This window comes from Pseudopodoces humilis, chromosome 2, assembly GCF_049639895.1.
Source record: "Pseudopodoces humilis isolate 2021_Gansu_Grassland_sample_001 chromosome 2, ASM4963989v1, whole genome shotgun sequence".
NCBI lineage: Eukaryota > Metazoa > Chordata > Aves > Passeriformes > Paridae > Pseudopodoces > Pseudopodoces humilis.
Genome location: NC_142201.1, coordinates 4,700,390 through 4,720,992, shown reverse-complemented (window position 1 = coordinate 4,720,992; position 20,603 = coordinate 4,700,390). Strand labels below are relative to the sequence as shown.

General features: G+C 42.8%; 1 protein-coding gene across 1 annotated transcript; it reads left to right on the top strand.

Annotated features, from left to right (window-relative positions):
* Nucleotides 1-18: 18 nt before the first annotated feature.
* Nucleotides 19-20,603, top strand: WDR4 (WDR4 tRNA N7-guanosine methyltransferase non-catalytic subunit). The gene is made up of 11 exons (XM_005526533.3): nucleotides 19-140; nucleotides 1,736-1,798; nucleotides 2,526-2,672; nucleotides 4,955-5,111; nucleotides 5,671-5,783; nucleotides 8,424-8,484; nucleotides 9,493-9,591; nucleotides 14,634-14,698; nucleotides 15,348-15,531; nucleotides 16,418-16,487; nucleotides 19,469-20,603. Exons 1-11 carry the CDS (start codon nucleotides 19-21, stop codon nucleotides 19,648-19,650), a joined length of 1,263 nt encoding a protein of 420 aa, XP_005526590.2. The 3' UTR covers nucleotides 19,651-20,603.

The window sequence follows — 20,603 nt, the reverse complement described above, 5'->3', positions numbered from 1 at the left end:
ACGTGGCGGCGCGGGCGCATGGCGGGCGGCGATGGCGGCGGGCGCAGCCCCGGGGCCCGGCCGGCGCTGGCGCTGCGCGGGGCGAGGGCGGTGGCGAGCGGCGGGGGGCGGCTGCTCGCCGCGCGGCCCGGGCGCAGCGGGTCAGTGCGGGGCGTGCGGGGCCGGGGAGCTGCGGGGCGCGGGGGGGCCTGGCGGCTCGGAGCGGCGGGGGCCGCCCGGTGCGCCCTGAGGGGCTCGCAGGAGCCCGTGTGTGGTCCCGCTGTTAGCGCGGGGAGGTGGTGGCGCGGTGCCGGAGCCGCTGGCCCTGCTGCCGTTCGTGCCTTTCCGTGCTCCTTGTCGACGTTTTCTGTCACAGAAACATCACTTTTAAACTTCATAGTCTTGGCGGTTTTCTGTCACTGTTGTGCTCCCCCCAGTTGGACTATATATAGCATAAAGAATATATGTATACATGCATACATATGTATATACACACACACATATATACATATGTATATATATATACACACATGTATACATATATATATACAAATATACACACACTTATATACACATATACGTACATACACATATGTTATATTTTTTATGATACGTATATGTACATATATGTTATATATATAGGATACATGTATATTTGTATGTAGCTTGTAAAAAAGTGTGTATATATATATAACGTTTATGTATAACATATATAGCACGTGTTATGTGTATCTGTATGGCATTGTATATAAAACTATACACGTGTAGAATGTATACAGTATTATTTTATATAATAACGCCTATATAGATATGTAATAATGGTCTATTTTATTCCTATAAGGAAGGCGCATATAAATAGCTCCAAGGTGGGTGCCAAGAGGATGGTGCCAGACTCTTTCCAACTCCTGTTGCCCAGTGACAGGATGAGGAGCAATGGCCATAAAATAAAACACAAGAAATTGCACCTCTCAGCACAAGGAAGAATTTCTTTATGTTGAGGATGGCAGAGCTCTGGAACAGCTGTCCAGGGAGGGTGTGGAGTCTCCCACTCTGGAGACATTCCAAACCCCCCTGGATGTGTTCCTGTGTCACTGTTCCAGGTAACCCTGCCTGGGTAGGGGGTTGGACTGGGTGATCTCCAGAGGTCCTTTCCAACCTGAATGATTCTGAGATTCTGTGTGGCATCTGAAAGGAGATGTCAGAAGATGGGCTCAGAGGTGCCCAGCAATTGGACAGGAGGCAGGGGGAAGAAACTGATACTCGGGAAGTTCCACCTGAACATGAGGAAGAACTTTTTTTCTGTGCAGTGACCGAGCACTGGACAGATTGTCCAGAGGGTGTGGAGTCTCCCTCTCTAGAGACCTGTCTGGACACAATCCTGTGCCACGTGCTCTGGGATGACCATGCTGGAGCAGGGAGCTTGGACCAGATGATCCACAATGGTCCCTTCCAACCTGATTCTGTGACTGGGTAAATGCTACTGACAGATATGCTGAGTCTGACAGAAGTAAAGTTTATGCAAAATACAGGGTTTCTTCACCAGCAGGGAAGGATTTCCTTTTTGACATGTGCATACAGTCCAAAATGTAAGCCTCTGCCACATCTGTAGCACTTGGGCAGAGGTGGTTCTCGAGATGTGGGGCAGTTGTGCCCAATAACTAAAAGAAGAGAATCTTACAAAAGAGTTGCCACTCTCTGTAGTTAAGTTCCTGGTTGTTCTAGTGCCAGTAATTTTAGGTTTGTTTTTCCCTTGCAGTGATGAGAGTCTCTTCGTGTATGATTGCAGCAGTGCGGAGAAGCAGCCCTTAGGAGAGAAGGGGTGAGAAAATCTGCTCTTTTTCTGGAGGGTGCATCTCTCATCCCACACATCTCAGTGTGACAGTGAAGGCAGTAAAAGAAAGCCACAGGATAACTCCTTGAGCAGGTGAAGGGTTGGTTTTGCTAACCCTGATGGATATATATGGATCTAATTTTTGTTTTGATTTCACACAGAGTTTTATTCCACTGTGCACTTTTTTATCTTTTTTTTTTCAGAGAATCAGCAGTGGCAAAATCAATAATTCTCACTCTTGTCAGTCAAGACATTTGTGGAAAAGTCCTGCCTTCTTTGTTAGACATCTAAAACCAAAAAAACCCACAAAGCACTTACATAAGTTCTCCTCCAGATCTGTTCTCTAAGTCATGAAAATTCAAAACACACACACAAAAGTATTTTTCTTAGCTTAGATTCAGCCCCTGGACATTGTTTTACTTGCAGCCAAACAGGAAACATATTACCATTTTCTTCATAATTTATATCAAGCTGTACCAGCACAAACTTTTGTTTTCTAAACAGGTTTTCATACAAGCCTAGACCTTCTATCAGTTTCCTTTGTCTTGGGTTATTTCTTTGCATTAAAGTCCATGTTGGCTCAACATTTTAAGCAGAAATAAAAGCATTTAAAGTTTTACTTTGTTCCTCGCACTCCTGATGGTTTGGGAACAACCTCCTGAGGGAATTTAGTAGCTATCAGATTGTGAACTGTTGGTCCCCTTCTCTCTATTAGGCAGGATGGAAAAGTGACAGATAAAGGAAGTGATGACATCCTGGCTTTTGCCTTCTCCCCATCAGGAGATTATTTTGCCTTGACAGATGACAACAAACGCCTGATTCTGTTTCGTACGAAGCCTTCCTGGGAATGTGTTAGTGTCAGGTAAGGAAGCAGGATGGTGCATGCTGTTATGGCTGATGGATTTAGAGTCCTGTTTGGGATGTTGATGTTTGTTATTACTTTGCTTCCTTTTGCTGGTGTTTTTTTTTTTTTTTAAATTCTCTCGCTCGAACACATTTAATGCTTTTGGGAATTCAGAGTATTTGTGAAGAATTGATGTGTGGTCTTCCTCTCACCAAGAGTGGGAGTGCAGATGTTTAATATCACTGTCCAAGGAAGGATAATCTCTTTCCTTAATCCAAACCCAGTGATTTTTATCTTTAGGAACTAAAACTTTACCTGCTCTTGGTACACTGGGATTGGGCCTGTAAGTAATACTGAGCAGTTCAGTAAGTGCATTCTCTGTTCCTTCTGATTTTGAGGAGTTTCGGAGAGTTTGTGAACTTTCTAAAAAGTTGTGATCTTTTCAAAAAGCACATCCTCAGAGATGCTGCAGCTGCTTTTCTTCAGTACATTCCTCTTGAGGAAACAGCCTGTAGCTGTCCACCAGAGGTCCTCCAGTTCCAAGTTTTCTGCTGCTGCTGCTTGTGACAGTTCTCTGTAGGAAAACCAGGACCGTGAAGGGCTTCCTAAGAAAGTACCCTGAGCATGTGATATCTCTGCTTCTGTTGGTCTCTGACAAATGTGAGACCCTGGTTGCAAAAAAAAAATAAATAAATCGAGTCTCTGTAGCTTGGCTCTGGTGAGTAGGATACAGGATGGAGCCTTGGGGTTAAACAGTGTTGCACTGAGGAAGTGGTCACAGCATGAAGTTGTGCCAAGGGGGATTTAGGTTGGATATTGGGAAAAGGTTTTTCACCTAGAATGGTTGAGCACTGGAGCAGCTCCCCAGGGAAGTGGTCACAGCACCAAGGCTTACACAGCTTAAGAAGTCTTTGCACAATGCTCTCAGGCAGATGGTGGGATTGTTGGGGTGTCCTTTACAGAGCCAGGAGTTGGACTCAATGATCCTTGTGGGTCCCTTTCAACTCAGGATGTTCTGTGACAAAGCCAGAAATGCCCTGTTCTGTTCATTCTGTGTTCTGCCTTCCCTGCTGCCCTGCCTTGTGTGTCTTGCCTGTAACATGCTACTGGATAATTGTTTGGTGTTTTGTTTCTGCTGAAAGTTTAACTAGGACCACAGCTAGAATTTTTGGGAATGTTATTACCTCATATTGGGAAACTGGGAATAAATACAGGCAAAAGGCTTTCTGCATGGATAACAATGCCAAAGTTTGAGCTATGTGACTTGAGTTGGTGTTTTCTGGCAAGCTGCATGAAAGTCTCACACAGTGCTGGCCTTTGTGTCAGACAAAGGGGAATTTTGAATCTTTATGCTCAAGATCACGGGTGGTACAATGAACTTGGAGCAAGACTTTCTGGTTGGCAAAGTAACCTTTTCTGGAACTGTGTTGCCTGTGATCCTGTTGTTGTGGTGTTCCTTTAAACAGCCATTAAAAAGTCTGGGAATTTCTCTCTTCCTACCTGAAACATAGCGTATTGTCCTGTTGCCTCCGCATGGCCATTGAATTTCAGAGTAGATGAATATAAATATCCATTTTCTATGATCCTTGGTGCCCACAGTCCTGTGCTAACACAAAGGATGTGTTTTCTGGTATCTGTGGTCCTTATATTTATCTGAGCAGTTGTAATAAAACTGTTACCTGCTACACTTGCAACTGGAACTATCATGATGACAGATGATGAGGGAAACTCAGAGTTCAGGTTCAGAGCTTTGTCTGGACAAGGAATGTGGAGCCTATGCCTCTCTGACTTGGCATATGAGGAGAAAATATTTCCAAGTCTCTCCATGAAGGGTTTCGCTTTACAGTACAAAGTGGCAATTGGAGGAGTAGTTCCTACACAGTTTTTAAGAGTGTTGCTGCAAAGGATGCCTAATAGGACAAATCCTGCCTTGTCTTTTCTATGTGTTCAACTCATGTTTTTATGATGTAGAGTGCAAGGAAGTTTACCAGCCTTCATTAGAGTCCTGGCATGCTGCCTGGGTGAGGTGCTCAGTTGAGAAAATACCAAAGCAAAATGCAGTCATGCAGCTTTTAATGGTCTCCTGTTCCTCCCCCCCACCCCAGGTGCTTGCTATTACATAATTCACTCATTTACTAGACTCAAAAGTGCTATTTCAGCCCCATAATATTACTCTCATCATTGCCATTTCAGTAATGCTGCATCTGAGAACTTTTTGCCCAGCCTCTTGGTCTGCTTAACTTCCAGACTTGCTGAAGCTGCCATCCAGAGCTGTTCAAGCTGTACCATTTGTCTTTCAGGTTTGTGAACAGGAGATGCACATCCCTGGTTATCACAGCTGCAGAGGAGAAGATTTTTGTTGCAGATAAGTCTGGAGATGTCTATTCTTACTCAATAACAGAACCTCAAGCAGATGGAAAACTTGAGCTGGGTCATGTCTCTCTGCTATTGGATGTGGTGAGTGCTTCTGTGTATTTACAAACCTGCATTCCTGCTTGTGCTTGGGTTTCTCATTGTTGCTCTTGTCTCAGATTTGTAGTTTGCTACTTTTTATTATTATTACTTATTTTATTTTATTTTTTTTGGTAATACATAAATGAAATGTGGTCCAGTCTTCTTCCTACTGAGTTAGTGTTGGCAGAGTTTGGTAAGGAAACAAGCTTATGAGTGTTGAAAAAGTCTTCATGTTATAGTCACAGAAGTCTTGGTGACAGAGTGTCTGTGGGAGTTCATCCTCTCTGCCATGAGATCTGAGCTCTTCATTGTGATAAGTTTTTTTTTTAAGATGCAAAGGGTCTTCCAGCTCTACTGTTGGGGCTGAGTGGCTTTCACTGGATCTGGAAGTCAGTGTTGCTTTTCTTAGTGAGAAAGTTACTGTCCCAAAGATTTACTCTTCCATTGTTGGTGGAAAAGAGGGGTTTGTACTTGCCTTTTGGGATAAGGATATACTCTTTTTCTTAGTTAAGAAAAATTTCAGCCTTGAACTGCTGGACACTAAAACTCCCTTTCCCAACAGGCCCTGAGCCCTGATGACCGGTATATCCTAACTGCAGACAGAGATGAGAAGATCAGAGTCAGCTTGACAAAGGCTCCCTACAGTATTGTATCCTACTGCATGGGACACAGAGAGTGAGTGCCTTGTGTGCCAGAGCCATTGTGTGCAGCCATTCCCTGCACAGCCACCCTCATCCACTCTCAGTGGGTGAAATCTTCTCCTCAAATCACACTAAACAACAGCTTGGTCTGTGATAGGATCATGGAATGGCCTGGGTGGAAAGAGACCTTTAAAAGTCATCTGGTCCAACCCCCCCTGCCATGAGCAGGGACATCTTCAACAAGATCAGGTTGCTCAGAGCCCTGTCCAAACTGGCCTTGAATGTTTCCAGGGATTGGGCTCTACCACCTCTCTGGACAACCTGTGTTTCACCGACCTCATTGTGAAAAAAAATTCTTCCTTAATATCTAGTCTAAGTCTACCATGAGTTTAAAGTCATTATCCCTCCTCCTGTTGCAAGGTCCTTCTAAAAAATCTGTCCCCATCTCTTTTGTAGGACCCCTTTAGGAACTGGAAGGCTGCAGTAAGGTCTGCCCAGAACCTTCCCTTCTCCAAGCTGAACCCCCAGTTCTCTCAGCCTTTCCTCACAGCAGAGGTGCTCCTGCCCTCCTCTTGTTTTTATGGCTTCCTCTGGACCTGCTCCAACAGATCCATGTGCTTCTTGTACCCAGGACTCCAAAGCTGGACACGGCCTCCTCTGGGGCCTCACCAGAGCAGAGTAGAGGAGCAGAATCATCTCCTTCCACATGCTGGTCCCAGGAAGCTCCAGAACATTGGCTCAGGATGGAGCCTATCTTATTCTTGGGAATAAGGGAAGTCTTAGGAACTGTCTTTTGAGGTTTGAACATGTGCATAAATTAATGGCATCTCAGTGCAGAACTCAGACTTGTAGGTTCTGTGGCAATACAGAAAACGTGGCTGTGTCACCAGGATGGATAAAGCGTGTCTGCCTGGACACCAGAGTGCAGAGGGCTGGAGACTGCACTGTGACATACATTCAGGGCAGGGAGCCTACCAGGAAGATGGAGAGTGTCAGGGTGTGACATTGGTGGCTGGGTTCTTTTTCCCAGGACCCAGACTGACAAGAGAGACTTGTTTTCTCATATTCTGGCTCAGTTGTTTATTCTTTCTTATCTATATTACATATTTACAGAGTACAAGGAGCTATATACACTGGGGAAGCAAGGTGCAGAATGGAGAGTGAAGAACCTCTCCAAGGTGTTTTATGTGTCTATTTATCCAATTATCAAATGGCAAGTAAGTTATTTCTTTTAGTGACCCAGTGACCTGACACCTGTGTGCTGCAATGTGAAATTCTTTATCCAAGCACTTTTTATTACCCAAAAACCCTTAGAAGAAGAAGATGAAGAAGGACAAGAAGAGGAAAGCAACAACACCCCAAATCCTCCATTTTGTATCTCACATATTAACATAACTAAAACTCCAAACTTGTAACTTTTTCACCCAGTGATTTAATACAGTTCTATCTATCTCACACTCACATTCTCAGTTTCTCTGCTTAGTTCTAGAAGCTTTCACCATAGCTTTAGGTTAAACTCAGTGTTCTCTTGGGTGTCAGAGCCTGTCAGCACAGATAAAGGAATATTTCCTGTGGCTCTGACCTCAACGGAGAGAGTCTGTAAGAGCTTGGAGTCACAGGACAAAAGGGAATGGCTTTGAACTTACAGAAAGCTTAGATTAACTATTAGGGAAAAAAATTCATGACTGTAAGGGTGGTGAGACACTGACACAGGTTGCCCAGGGAAGTTGTGGATCCCATTCCTGAAATGTTCAAGGTATTCATTAATGGTTGCAGAGTGAAAAGCAGTTTAAATTAATTGAAATATATTCAAAAATTCAATGTTTAAATTAGACATTAATAAAAAAGGGTTACATAAAGCAATAATTGTCTCGTTTCACAGTCTTAGATTTTCTTCTCTCTGTGGGGCTTATGATGATTCTTGCTGGATCTGCTGTGCCTGCTTTGACTTTGGAGTTTGTCTTTGAAGTTTGTGACCAAATCTTTTATTTTTTCACTCTATGGCTTTAAAGCTGTGCCTGTTTTCAAAGGCAATACTGTCTCATTCAGGTCAAGTTCTGCTCAGGTCACTGTATTTGAGATTGGTGAGCTCTGAGATAATAAAGATCCCCAGATGCTCAGGTCCTCACCGCTCACCAAAGACAAAGCAGGATCACCAACTTCTGGAAAACAACTTCTGGCTGAATGTAGGCACTGGTAAACTGCCACATTAAAATTCTGTAAAGATTGTTTTTAAATGATCTCCCAGCTGTGGCTGGAGAGATGTGGCACTATGGAGGCTGAGCCATCACTGCTGTGTTTTAAAGGATCTGTTGATTCATGTTTTTAATGTGCTTCATGAACTGAGAAATGGGAATGTGCTACCTGAGTAAATCTGTCTCCATTGTCATTCAGATGAAAAAATGCCAATGTTCTCAGCTGGGAGGAAGTCAGTAGAATTCCCTCAGTGCAAATGGGGAAATGAAGTTCTTTATTAAGTAGAAAGTCAGTAGTTTGTGTAGTGCATATATTTACTAAGTACTGGTGACATTTTCTTCCTCCTAGTTACCTTGATATGGAAAATCTGTTTGTTTATTGTAAGGTTCTCTTTAAAACTGCTGTTTTCTCTTATTGTGTGTGTTTAAAGACCAGGATGTCAGTCAAGAGAGTTCAACTCTGACTGCTTTTCCTTTAGGTTTGTAAGCAAAATACTTGTAATACCCAACTGTCCTGACCTGCTGTTGTCAGCTTCTGGGGTATGTATTGCAATTACTTCCAAAAAGTGTTGGTTTTTGTATGTTTGGGGTTTTTTTTATTATTATTTATACCAATTCAAATTCCTTGGGATACTTGGAATAATCTCTCATGTTTTACAGCATGGCCTCCCTCCTCCTCCTGCCCCTTTTTCTTGGTTCTGTTCTGTGTTCAGCCATTCTGTTGCTGGATCACATAAGAACCTTTTACTGTGCTTATAGTAAAAGGCATCTTTGGGATGGTGAAGTTACCATTAGCTTTTGCTCTGGAGCACAGACACTGTCTGCTTGGATGAGAACTGTAGAAATGAATGTTCTCTCCCTTCCCTCCCCAGCCCTTTTCCTGAACTGATGGCATCCTGCTGCCATGCCACACCTGTACAGAGATGGAGTTGACTTAAAAGAAAGGAAACAGTATTCTTTGTTCCCCAAACTGCCAAAACTGCACAGGAAATAAATGTTTCCTGTGAAGATCACAGTAACTCCTGGCATTGCTGTTCTTGCTTCCCTAAGGTTCTTGTCCCTCTAATTATTGGAGCAGCTCTAATGCTAGTGTTGCATGTGGCTGTATTTCATTCTTGGCAAATGCTCTTGGCTTTGTTTTCCCAGAGAGGTGTTTAGCCTCTCTTCAGGAGGTTGCTAAATCAAATGAGAATTTGGTTGATAACAAGAGCGTGGGGCAGAGAAGGGCAGCCTGAAAGAATTGCCATTAAAATGCTGAGCACATGTATGATTGTGCTGTTGGAGACAGGCTTAAAATGCCCTCCTCCAGCTACCCAATTTCCACTTCAAAAGGAGAAATAAAATTAGCATGATTGAATAATTTAGAATGCAGGGGGAAATTATGTTAATTAAAATGCTTTATCTGCAATTTGAGGTCTTAACTAAGTGATTATTTAGCAGCTTCTGTGGGTAGCTCTTCAGGGAAACGGGGTTTATCTGAAGGCCAGGAGTGGCCTCTTTGCCTGAGTGCTGGTAGTGATAGACTTGTGTCCACTTCCATCTGTCCAGGACTCCACTCTGAGACTTTGGGAGTATAAAAGTGGAGAAGAAGTGCACTGCTGTCAGCTGAGTACCATCTGTGGGCCTCAGGCAACCAAACCAGACCAGGTATGTCCATGTGTGCCAGGGCTTTTGCCGTGCTCCTGATCCTTGGGACAGCCAAACGTGGTGGTTGCATTTTGTTGGAAGTGCTTCCCTTCTGTCACTGGGTTTAGAACTTACAAAAAACTGTTATAATAGTCTGGGATTTTGGGAAGACAGTCCCTGAAGTCCATTCCTGTGTTTTGTGTGAATTTCTAAAATGTGCCAAGCCGTGACCAAAAGAAGCTGCTCCTAATTCTTCCCACGTTTAAGTTCTGGACAGTGGACAAACCCTTCCCTTGAAATTTCTTTTCCAAAACCACCGCTGTTGTAGTCTCCTAGGCAGAAAACATCCTGTGACAATGAGAAGATCTAAACATTCACCCTTTTTTAAAAAATGCTTAGAATTTTAAGTGTTAAAGTTGCAATTTTCCTGAGGAAAAAGAAGCTTTGTAATAATTTTAACCAGTAACCTGCAGTAGTGCCCTGTGGAGTCAAAATGCTGGGCTTATTATTTTAGGTTCTCTTGAAGCTGGACAGTGCCCAAAATTTAAATGTATGAGTCCTACATGAAAACTGAACACCCCAGGAGCTCTCCTGAGCTTCCAGCCTGTACACCAGTGGTCTCACACACACAAGTTTGGGGTGCTGCTGTGATTTGAAATGCTCGCCTGACGTAAGCAGTCATTCTGGTAGTGCTTGAAATCTAGTTTTGTTTTTTTCTTGTCATCTAATGTGGCATAAGAGCAATTAGCAGTGAAATAGCACTGTCCTTGTCCCTGCTGCATGCATGGAATTAAACCACCTACTCATCTGCTGGGTTATTTGAGTTCACCTCACCACCCATCCTGCTGCTTGTGATTTTTCATGTGAATCTCCAAAACGCTTCTTTCCCTGCAGACCACAGCTGCCTCCCAGTTCTCAGGTGACTGGGAAGCCAGGCATGGCTCTTGAGGCAAATCCAGTGTGGAATCCATATCCAGGCAGAAATTGAATTGAAAATGCCTTCCTTCCCTCCTTTGTGTTGTGGTTTTGGTAGTGGAAGTGTGCTGTGCTTCACCTCCCCCCAGCTGGGGAGCCACTTTCATCACAGCTTTCCCATTTAGATACTGGAAATCTTGGTTTGGGACAGAGTTCCTGTTAGCAGGAATTCAGGGTGATATCCATGTGAACAATCTAACCTGCTCCTTGGACCTGAGAGTCTTCTTGAAAACACTCCTGAGCCACACACTTCTCACACACATGCACGAGGTCTCTGCCCCATTTCAGCTTGATGCCAGTGCTTGAAATCTTTGAAAAAGCTGTTCTTGGGGTTTTTGATAAGTGAAAAAGGTACAAGATGGTGTGACAAGCCCATCTAACTGGTATCCACTGATACTTTGGGTGCAGCAGAATTTGAGCATTTGTTTTAGAGGGAATAATAGGTTTATTTTAAAACAGTTTGCTTTCTAGATTTATAGGATCACTGAGGACAAGTAAGCAACTAACTGAAGTGGGGAATTCTGTGATTAATATTAAAAATACTATTTGTTGCTTAGACTGGCTTCACATTATTAAGATGGCTTGTTTGTAAATTAACAGCTTGATATGACACTGAACCCTAATTCCACTGATTGCAAATCAAAAAATAATATAAATATTATATTAATATATAATGAACCTTGAATGTAGCATTGGATAAACTAATTTTTGATATTTGACATTTTGACATTATGTTGCCAAATGTCAAAAAACTTGTTGCTTCAGGTAGGAACTGATCTAAGAAAACCTCTCCAACTCTCTTAGAGTGTTTTTGTTTGTAGTTTAGTAATACTTGCTAATAGTAATAAAATCCCTTCCACAAGATACTGTTCATGCTGATGTAGCCTCAGGAGAAATTGGAGATGCCCTTTCCTTGAGGAGTCTCCATTTAACTTCTTTACCTCAGTGTGAGTAAGCAAAGACAGAAAGGGAAAGCCCACAAACTGTGGTTTAATAAATAGAGCACAGCAATTAAGTAATAAACCTTATTCCTTCAGTGCTTTGCAGTTTTTCCATCCACTACCACGTGTGGTGGTGTTGGAAGCCACATGGTGGCTTGAGTCTATGAAATCCTGGGTGCTGCTCACTCTCACAGGTGTTCTGCAGTGAAAAGGAGACTCGTGTTCTGCTGGCATCATAGTGCTAGAAATGCCAGAGGTGACATCTGCTGACAGTGTTTAGTCATGCTGTGCATCCAGGTGTGTCACAGCTCATCTCCACAGCCTTGAGGGACATTTGTGGTCTGAATTTAAGGACACATCTCCTGAGTCAGCACTTTGCAGCCTGTAACAAGCACAGTGTCTACAAAAGACTCTGCAGCCAGGGATCAGATGGGGATATAAGTGCTTTTTCTGTTTTGTTTTGTTTGTATTGTTATATTTCATCTTTACCATTGATAGCCAGTGTGAATGCACTGGAGCTTTAAACACAGCTTGAAGCTCAATGAGGATGGAATCATCAGTAATGGTGGGTCATGTGAGCACAAAAATGTGGGCTTATTTGGCTTGGCAGATGATGAATATGTGTCTGTTTGGGGAATGTAGGAGTGTTTTCAGCAGTGTAGCATTGGTTTCAGCTGATGGCTTACAGATCCTCAGTTCATTTTCCCACTAGAATGGGAGTAATTCTTTTAATTCCATAGTGCTATATAAATATTTTCCTGCTTCAGAGTTTTCACCTCATCTTATCCTCCTGACAGCAGAAGCTTGTTTAAAGTCCAGAACATAAATTGCACAACTCTACCCCAATGCACCAATATATTAATTTTTTATAGGGTCACCTCTTCTCACAGATGACATCAAAAGTTAATTTTAAGGTGTTGGCAGGCTGATAACAGTGTCATATAAACACTGACTTGAGTTCAGAGAGGATCAAGTGAACATCTGTTTATCACAGAATGTTCTGTAGCCCTTCCTTAACTGATTTCATAGCCTTGCCCTTGACCATGATACTGCTGTGGGTCTTGCATTCATTTTGCTGATTTTTTTTATCTTACCCACACATGGGAAGAACTTGGAAAGAAGACGCATTTTCCTGTCTCTTTCCAGCTGTGAATAAAACTTGGTTTAAATCAAAACAGCCTCCTCCTCCCTCCTCCAGTGGGGTTGGGAGAGAGCTGCTGCCTAATTCAAGTTCACAGAACCCTTTGTCTCTCTAACAAAGCACTTGGCTGTGTAGGTGGGCACTTCCCTGCATGTTTGTCAGGCAACAGGCAGAGAGGCAGAGCTTTGTTATTAGAAATAAATAGCACAAGTTTCAGCTTTATATCTATATATATACATATCTATATGTCTATATCTTGGCTTGTTCCTTTAAGTGTCTGAAGAACCCACTCATGGCTTGCAGTAAATAGGAGCTGTCAGTTCTACTCCAAAGCTGTGGTGAAAGTGGCTCCATCCTGCAGAAACAGCATTTAGCCACATTAGCTACAGAGAACCTTTATTGCCCACTCATCCTACCTGGTACTTGGAACAATCTTTTATGTCTGTGTGAAACAGGGGTCCTGGGTCCCAGTGCTAAATATGGACTAATAACTTCATATTTCTGCAGAGGAGCAGGGGATCAGTCCCATCTGTTCTCAGGAGCTCTGGACCATATCAGTCCTTTTGATAATGTTTTTTTATTAAGTGCTTCTCTTCTGTCCAAACAGAAAAGTGAAAAGTGTGTGCATGCTGTTTTTGCTTCCTCCTATGAAATCATATCACACAATTTTTCTCATGTGCTAGAGAAAAAAAAAAAATGTTTCTAACTCTGTTATACCATGAATTAATTTTCTTTCCCACAGTTGTTTTATCTCTCAGTGGTTGCATCATGTGCTGTTGACAAAATAGCTTCTGGTGTTAAACTTGCTGACTTGAATTTTTGGAAGCTGTACAGCTTGTTTTGCTTTCCTACATGGATTGCAAAACTGTGAAACAAGCACCCTGACAGTGCCTATACATCAGCTGGTAGCTTCAAGAGTAAAATCCTGTGCTGACTCCCAAATTTACCCTAACTTAGTGAACCAGAGGTTCTGTCCAGTCACCAGTGTAGTGTTAAGGAAAGAGGTGGAGGTTAAAAAGAAGAATACTTGAGGATCCGTCAGAATTCTGCCAGCAGACTGTCAAAAAGATGCATTTTCCCTTCCCTAAAGGAAATAACTCTCTGCTTCTCTGCTTGGAAGGTTTTAGTCATCAGCAGTGTTGGTGTTGTTGCTGCTTATAAAATACACTTGAGAGCCAGCCTTTTGCTGTTGCAGTTTTGGCATTCACGTTATATAATAGATACTTTTGCAAAAGCACCCCAGGACATCATTTTGCAGTTTTTCTGCTCCTCCCAAGTCCTCCCCAGTCCAGGAGTCTCAAATAATTTGTTTTATATTTCAAGTAGAATGCTTTGTGCAGCAAAAGTGCTGCTTCTCTCCCAGATGAAACTGTGTAACTTCTAAATTGGGAGTTTGATGTGGGGTTTTTTGTTGGTTTTGTTGTTTTTATTTAATGAGGAAAATGGCCTCAGGCAGGCCTTCCTTGTTGTTCAGAACACATTTTCTGTGGAGCAGGATGGCTTCACCCAGACTCAGGTTGAAACACAGGCAGCACAGCAGGGATATTAGGGATATTAGCTATGCATCACTATCTTTGTTTTTTAACAAACACAACAGCAACTAATAGCTTGTGTTTATAATATCTGAACTGCTGGAGTGATACTCTGCCTGAGCAGGCTTAATGTCAATGTTTTTCCCATTAGCATTGCAGAAAAGAATGTTTGAAGGTGGTGCATTTTCCTTCATCTGTTGGTTTGTCTGCTAAGAGTAGTAAGTAGTTCATTCAAGCCTTTACAATTGATCTCTGGACAGTGTGGAAGGGAGAAGTGTGGAAAACTTCATAAAACAGCAAACACTGGAACAAAAATATCCTTGACTGCAGTTAGAGGGTAATTTAAGTTGCTTAACTTGCTGTAAATTAAGACAACTGCTAAATTTTAAAGGCTCATAGTGAAATGGAATGTGAATTTTCTGCCCATTAATGGTCCTAACTTACAAGGATATTTTTTTTTTCTATTCCTGATAGAAATACACCGTGTCAAGAATAACCTACTGCTGTCAAGGTGGTTATGTTGCCATCCTGTGTGACAGGTAAGAATAAATAGAATAATGCCTAAAGTCATCACAGCTGCTGCAAAGGCACGAGCAGCTTTCCCTGCTGGCTGTACTGGCTTTCCCTGAGCCTGGAGTTCTTGGTACCCCAGATGTCCAGGAATGCCTGTGGCCTTCCAGGAAGCCTCTGTGTCCTGCACTTGCTCTGAGTGCAGAGGGGAGTGCAAGGGTTACCCGGCTTCGTTAATTTTTGTAGAGTTTGTGATGTCTTTCCCTCAGTGGAGGAAACATGAGGCTGGGATCTACAAGAGCTGGGGATGTTTCATTTTGGCTGGTGCTCAGCTGTGTATTCCTTCAAGTGCAGCCCTGCAGGCCAGTGTGCCACAATGCAACACTCCTCATAAAAGTCCTTAGCAATCGTTATGAAATTCCCTTTACTACCCTTTCTTTTAGAGGAGGCAGCACTGACTGCTTTTTCTTTCACATAACACTTGTAAAGCTGTTTGACACTTGGGGTATTTACAGCTTCTGACTCAGATCATGTAAGCAAACACCATTTGAAGTGCTCATTCTAACCACTTGGCTTTGGCTCTGTTTGGAATAATAGTGGGTGTCTGTAGTTTGCTGTACAAGTGATGACTGTAGGTGGATTTGGTAATAGTGGTAATTAAGTTTTTCCTCTCGAAAGTATTCCCACAGTCTACATCTTTCAGCTCGATGCCACTGCCCAGCAGCTGGTTTACAAACAGCAAATCTCTCTGAAACATAAAGGCTGGGACATTGCATTTGAGGAAACGGGAGACCTGTGGATTTTGCAGGAAGACAAGGAAGCTCCTCTTCTTTTGTGCAGAGCATGTGATGGACAGTGGAAGGTACATTTTTAAAGCTGAAAATCCTGAGTGTTTGTTGATGTCTTGAGGCCACAACAAAAGTGGAGTTTGCTGTTCCATGAAAGCTAAAAAGGCACCTTTCTCTCTGTCTTGAGATGGAGTAAAAGCCCTAGATACACATCTCATTCTTCTTCTCACCTGTGAATGATGCAAAGGAGCTTTTTATGAACACCAATGTGTCTGTTCTCAGCTAAAGCTGCCATCTGGCACAGCAGGATCAGACTGCTTGTCAGCACTCAGTACTTTAAACCATTGCCTGAGCTTTCTGTGGGCTACACTTGATTAGAAAAGAAACAAAACCACAAACCAACAAAATCCCTTTGGGTTTGCTCAGGAATGCTTTCCACACAGCTTTCCTTGTGCCTGCCTCTGAGGGATCCTTTGCAGGACAAGGCATTCTGGGAGCAGTAAGGGAATTACTTTATTTTCAGTGAGAACAGGGAATCAAATTTGGGGTATGTGCTATCAAGTTCTCTTTTATTGCCTATTAAACAACTGGAAACTCATTTGTTATCCTTGTAAGTCCCCAGCTAATTATGGTCTGGTTGTGAAGTGGTTTTAAATGAAACTTCAGAGTGTGTTCTTTGACCCTAACGTGTTCCCTGGGATATTTCTTTTCCTTACAGATTAGTAAGTGGGAATCAATTTCTTTGTTCAAATGGCAAAGCTTTCCTAGCAGAACTTGAGATTCCAGGCCAGGTTTCAGTAACAGTCCTAGAAAAAAGGAGCCTGGAAGAGATCATGGAGGTTTTACACTTGCTCTGTTTCACTACACTCGTCTGAGAGCTGTTGCATTTTTCAGCATGCTGTGAAACATGACATTGTCTATTAATCCCAAAATAACATGCAGCCTTCCTTCTTTTCCCAGGCTGTAACTGATGACAAAGGATTACAGAAGATGTCAAAATACATCCAAGACAACTGGACAGTGTTTGAAGGTGAGAAACTTGGCCAAAAGGTACAGTGATTGCAGTTTTTACAGCTGAAGCATAAGATTTAGAACAAGATTTGAGTTCAGTTCAGCTGGCTGTTGGAAATTGCTCAATCTTTTCTCAGTTTCATCACTCTGTCTGGTGTGGAAGTCAGTGCAGATAATGAAGTGTGTTCAGGTCACTGTTATCACAGAACCATATAGGTATTTAGAGCTGAATTGCAGCCTTATAGCTTTTCCACCGACACCTTATCACAGGGATGCATCCAGACAGCCTCTAGCAGAGCTGCTGGAGTCTGACTGACTGCTGTGGTATCAAATACTGGTGTTTGTTGTCTTGTCTCCTGCTGGTCGTGTGAGACTTATCACAGGTACAGTGGAGACAATCAGGATGGAGCAGATCTGCTATAAAGATGGGCTGTTGGGTCCACCTTGGCAGGGCAGATGTGGAGCCTGTTGTGCCTGGGAGGTGTGACCCTGGATAGGACAACAGATGATATTGCTTAGTGTCAGGGCTGGCTCATTTTGTTCTTGCTTCCTGCCCCACTCCCAGTCTCTGTCAGAAAAATAATGCCTGCTTTCCTCATTCAGAAGCACCCTATGTTTCCAGGATTTTTTGTATTATAAAAAATAACCAGCTGGAATTATAGCAGTGGTTGTGGCTGCAAGGTATAGAAAGGGCTGTGGCAATTACATGTTGAAACTTCATTCACAGGAATTTCTACCCTGTACTTTGGTGGGAGACTGGAATCTTCCTTAAAAAACATGTTACAGTTACCATCAGGCTTACAGTCTGTTCATGGTGGCCATATAGAAAGATGGAAGAGCTGCAGAAATGCTCAGTCTGGTGTAAGGTCCCCTAATATCTGGTACTGGATGGTTTAACATGTAGATGTCATTAAGTTGGTCATTAAATTGTAATTAAGGTGGTGCAGTCTTGGCAAGTCAGGTGCTCCTTTGGAAGAGAGATGTTTGCATGGAGATGTTGCAGACTTGATAGTTAGAGCCAGGCAGATAATTAGGAGGATGAGGTCTGAGAGAAAATGAACACAGAGAAGGGAAGAGAGCAGGCAATGGGGAGAGGTTCTGGGCATAATTAGCCCGTGGAACAAACAAGTGTGAAATGCAGTCACCAGCTCATCTGCAGCTGGGAAAGGAGCACAGCTCACATGACAGGGTTCATTATCATTAATTAGTAAGGGGAAGCTCACTTGATGAGCACTTATTCCAGTGCATAATTAGTGCTTCAAAGATAGTTACATCTTCTGAAACAAGTGATCATTACATTGTTTGAATCCAGTCCTAATCTCTGCATATTGTCCTTTTATAAATTTTTCTCACCTGTCTGAGGTTTCTGTAGGATTTAAGATGCAGTGGTCAATCTGGAAGTATCATACTATCCTAGGATGGTTTGGGTTGAAAGGAACCTTAAAGACAGGGACACCTTCCACTGGTCCAGGTTGGTCAGGGCCTCATCCAGCCTGGCCTTGGACACTTCCAGGGATGGGGCATCCACAGCTTCTCTGGGAAACCTGTTCAAAGTGCCTCACCACCCTCACTGGGGAGAATTTCTTTCCTAATATTGAATTGAAACCCACCCTCAGTTTGAAGCCATTCCCCCTTGCACACATTAACTAGTTGGACATTGTGCTCTAACAGATCCCAGAACAGGATTTAGTGCAGACTGATCAAGTGGAGAGCAGGCTATTCAAACTGGCAGCATGCAGTTTCTCCCAGGACTAAAGGCCAATAAAGCCTGTCTAAGTGCAACACCCCTGAAAGTGAAAGCTTGTGCTTTTCTGAGCACCACAAAGGGAGACTTGCTTTGTTTGTCTGCCAAGAAACAGGGTGTATGTGGGTTTCTGTAGAGTAGCACACTTAGCTTCAGGACCAAACCTTAGCAGTTATTAGATTTCTCTTCCATTTTTCCTTTAAAGATTGTGAATTTTGGTAAGTGGAAAAGAGGTGAGAACTGGTGATAACTGGCTTTGTCAAGTGCCATTCCAACAATTTTTTAGAAATAAGGACCGAGCCAGCTGGTCTCATTCTGTGTTCTCTACAGAAACAATCTGATTAGGGATTTTTTGGGTAGCAGTCAGTTCCTTGCTAAACTTATCTAAACCTACAGTCTTGGGAATGCTGTGAGGTATATTACCTTAAATTCACAGAAGGTGTAACAAAACCATTGGAACAAATGTTTAGGAATCTATGTGCTATAGAACCCAATTATTCAAAGTCTACTCCTTTGTCCTTCTTTTAAGTTAATACTGAAGGAGAAAAGCCAGCTAAGCACAGTTAGGTGACAACTCCCTTTGTAGTGCTTGGGTCTCGGGACAACTTCAGCGGTTCAAAAACAGAAGTGCTGGAGTTTGCAGGTGTCCAGTGTGTGAGCTGTGTCCTCTCTTTGCTTCACTGTGAGGTGCTTGACTCTGTATGAATTTTTTTAGCCTAAAAATGGAGTGTGTGCCTGGCTGGTGAGTGCTGAACAGGTGCTTGCCAACACAAATCAGGCTTACACAGTGTAAATGTTGATATTTAATGAGTGGTTTGGGTCGGAAGGGACATTAAAGATTATCTCATACCATCCCCATGCCATGGGCAAGGACACCTTCCACTACCCCAGGTTGCTTCAAGCCCCATCCAGCCTGGCCTAGGACACTTCCAGGGATCCAGGGACAGCCACAGCTTCTCTGGGTACCCTGTGCCAGGGCCTCAGCACCCTCACAGTCAAGAATTTCTCCCCAATATTTCATCTAAATCTGCCCACCTTCAGCTGAAAGCCATCCCCTCTTGTGCTGTCACTACATGCCTTTGTGAAAATCCTTCTCCAGCTCTCCTGAAACCCCTTGAGGTATTGGAAGGCTGATCCAGTGGATAGGACCACAGTAAATGAATTGGAATGCCACTATCTAAAATTACAGCCCAGGAAGTAATCAATGAGACTGCTGAGGGAATTAACACCTGTGTTCTTGCTTTTCCCAACTACAGGTTTTGTTGGTGCAGGGAGCTACTACAGCCACCTCTACAAGGCCTCCTTTGAGAACATGGACGAGTACCTGCAGAGGAAGGAGGAGAGGTTACAGAAGCAGAAGAAGAAAAGGCAGGATCTGCAGCTTGATTCCAGTGAACAGACAAAAAAAAAGATGAAGACTGAAGAGGCATCACTATGACTGCTGTGAGCTTGTCCCCTTTGCCTTAAGGAAAGGAAGTGATCCAAGTGTGGACTGGTTTTACATAAAAAGTGAATTATGCAAAAGGACTGGTTTAAAATTTTATTCAGATTTTCAGGCAGGCTGATATAACAGTATCCTGTTTGCAGCAAATAATGCATTCACAACATGCCTGAACTTTCTAGCAGAATACAGTGTTAGTGGCTCAGTCCTGGGAATCTCTGATGCATGTTATATGAATATTGGAGATGGCATTTTCCTTTAAACAGGATTTTCTTTTTGCCTACTGTGTTCAGGCTTTCTTTTTTTCAGGTGGAAACACGCTGATTAAAGTGGATGCAACTTTGTTTTTATTACATTTGGTTTGGTTTATTTTGGGGCTTTTTTTGTAAACTTTTTTAAAAAGTCTGTTAGTTAACCTGGGTATGGGAAAGGGAGTATAGAAAAAATTCCTGCTGGGTATGAGAGGTTTTAGCTGAGACTTTGCCTTCTCTGTTTTTATCCTTTAACTTTGGTTCATATGGTTGGGATTTTGCCTAGCTTCTAATCCATTACTTCTTACTTGTGGGATATCTCCATAGGAAGAAGTGCAAAAGTTAATTTTGTATGCTGCAGAGTAAAAGTATAACATGTCAGTCAACGTTGTGGTATTGGAAGCTCCTTCCATTGCAATATGATCCTACTGGTGTCTGTGAAAATCATTCCAGAGGCCTGGGAGCAAAATTTGGAGTGCATCCTGCTTTTTTCATGGAGAACTTTTCCATGCTTTAATTATCCAAGAGATACATCTTCTTGAGAAGTTATCAGTAAGAGCCTTATGGGGCCACTTGTTGCTTCATCACAGGGCAGAAGTGTTCATCTGCCAGATGGTATCATGTTCATGTGAAATATAATGTCCTTCACAAAACCAGGTGTGGAAATCTGTACAGTCCATTAAAAGTACTCAGAATAAA

Coding starts and splice junctions, on each gene's coding strand:
- WDR4 (XM_005526533.3), top strand. CDS start 19: ATGGCGGGCGGCGATGGCGGCGGGCGCAGCCCCGGGGCCCGGCCGGCG. Junction 5,784..8,423: donor TACTGCATGGGACACAGAGA/GTGAGTGCCTTG, acceptor CTTTTCCTTTAG/GTTTGTAAGCAAAATACTTG. Junction 15,532..16,417: donor CATGTGATGGACAGTGGAAG/GTACATTTTTAA, acceptor TTCTTTTCCCAG/GCTGTAACTGATGACAAAGG.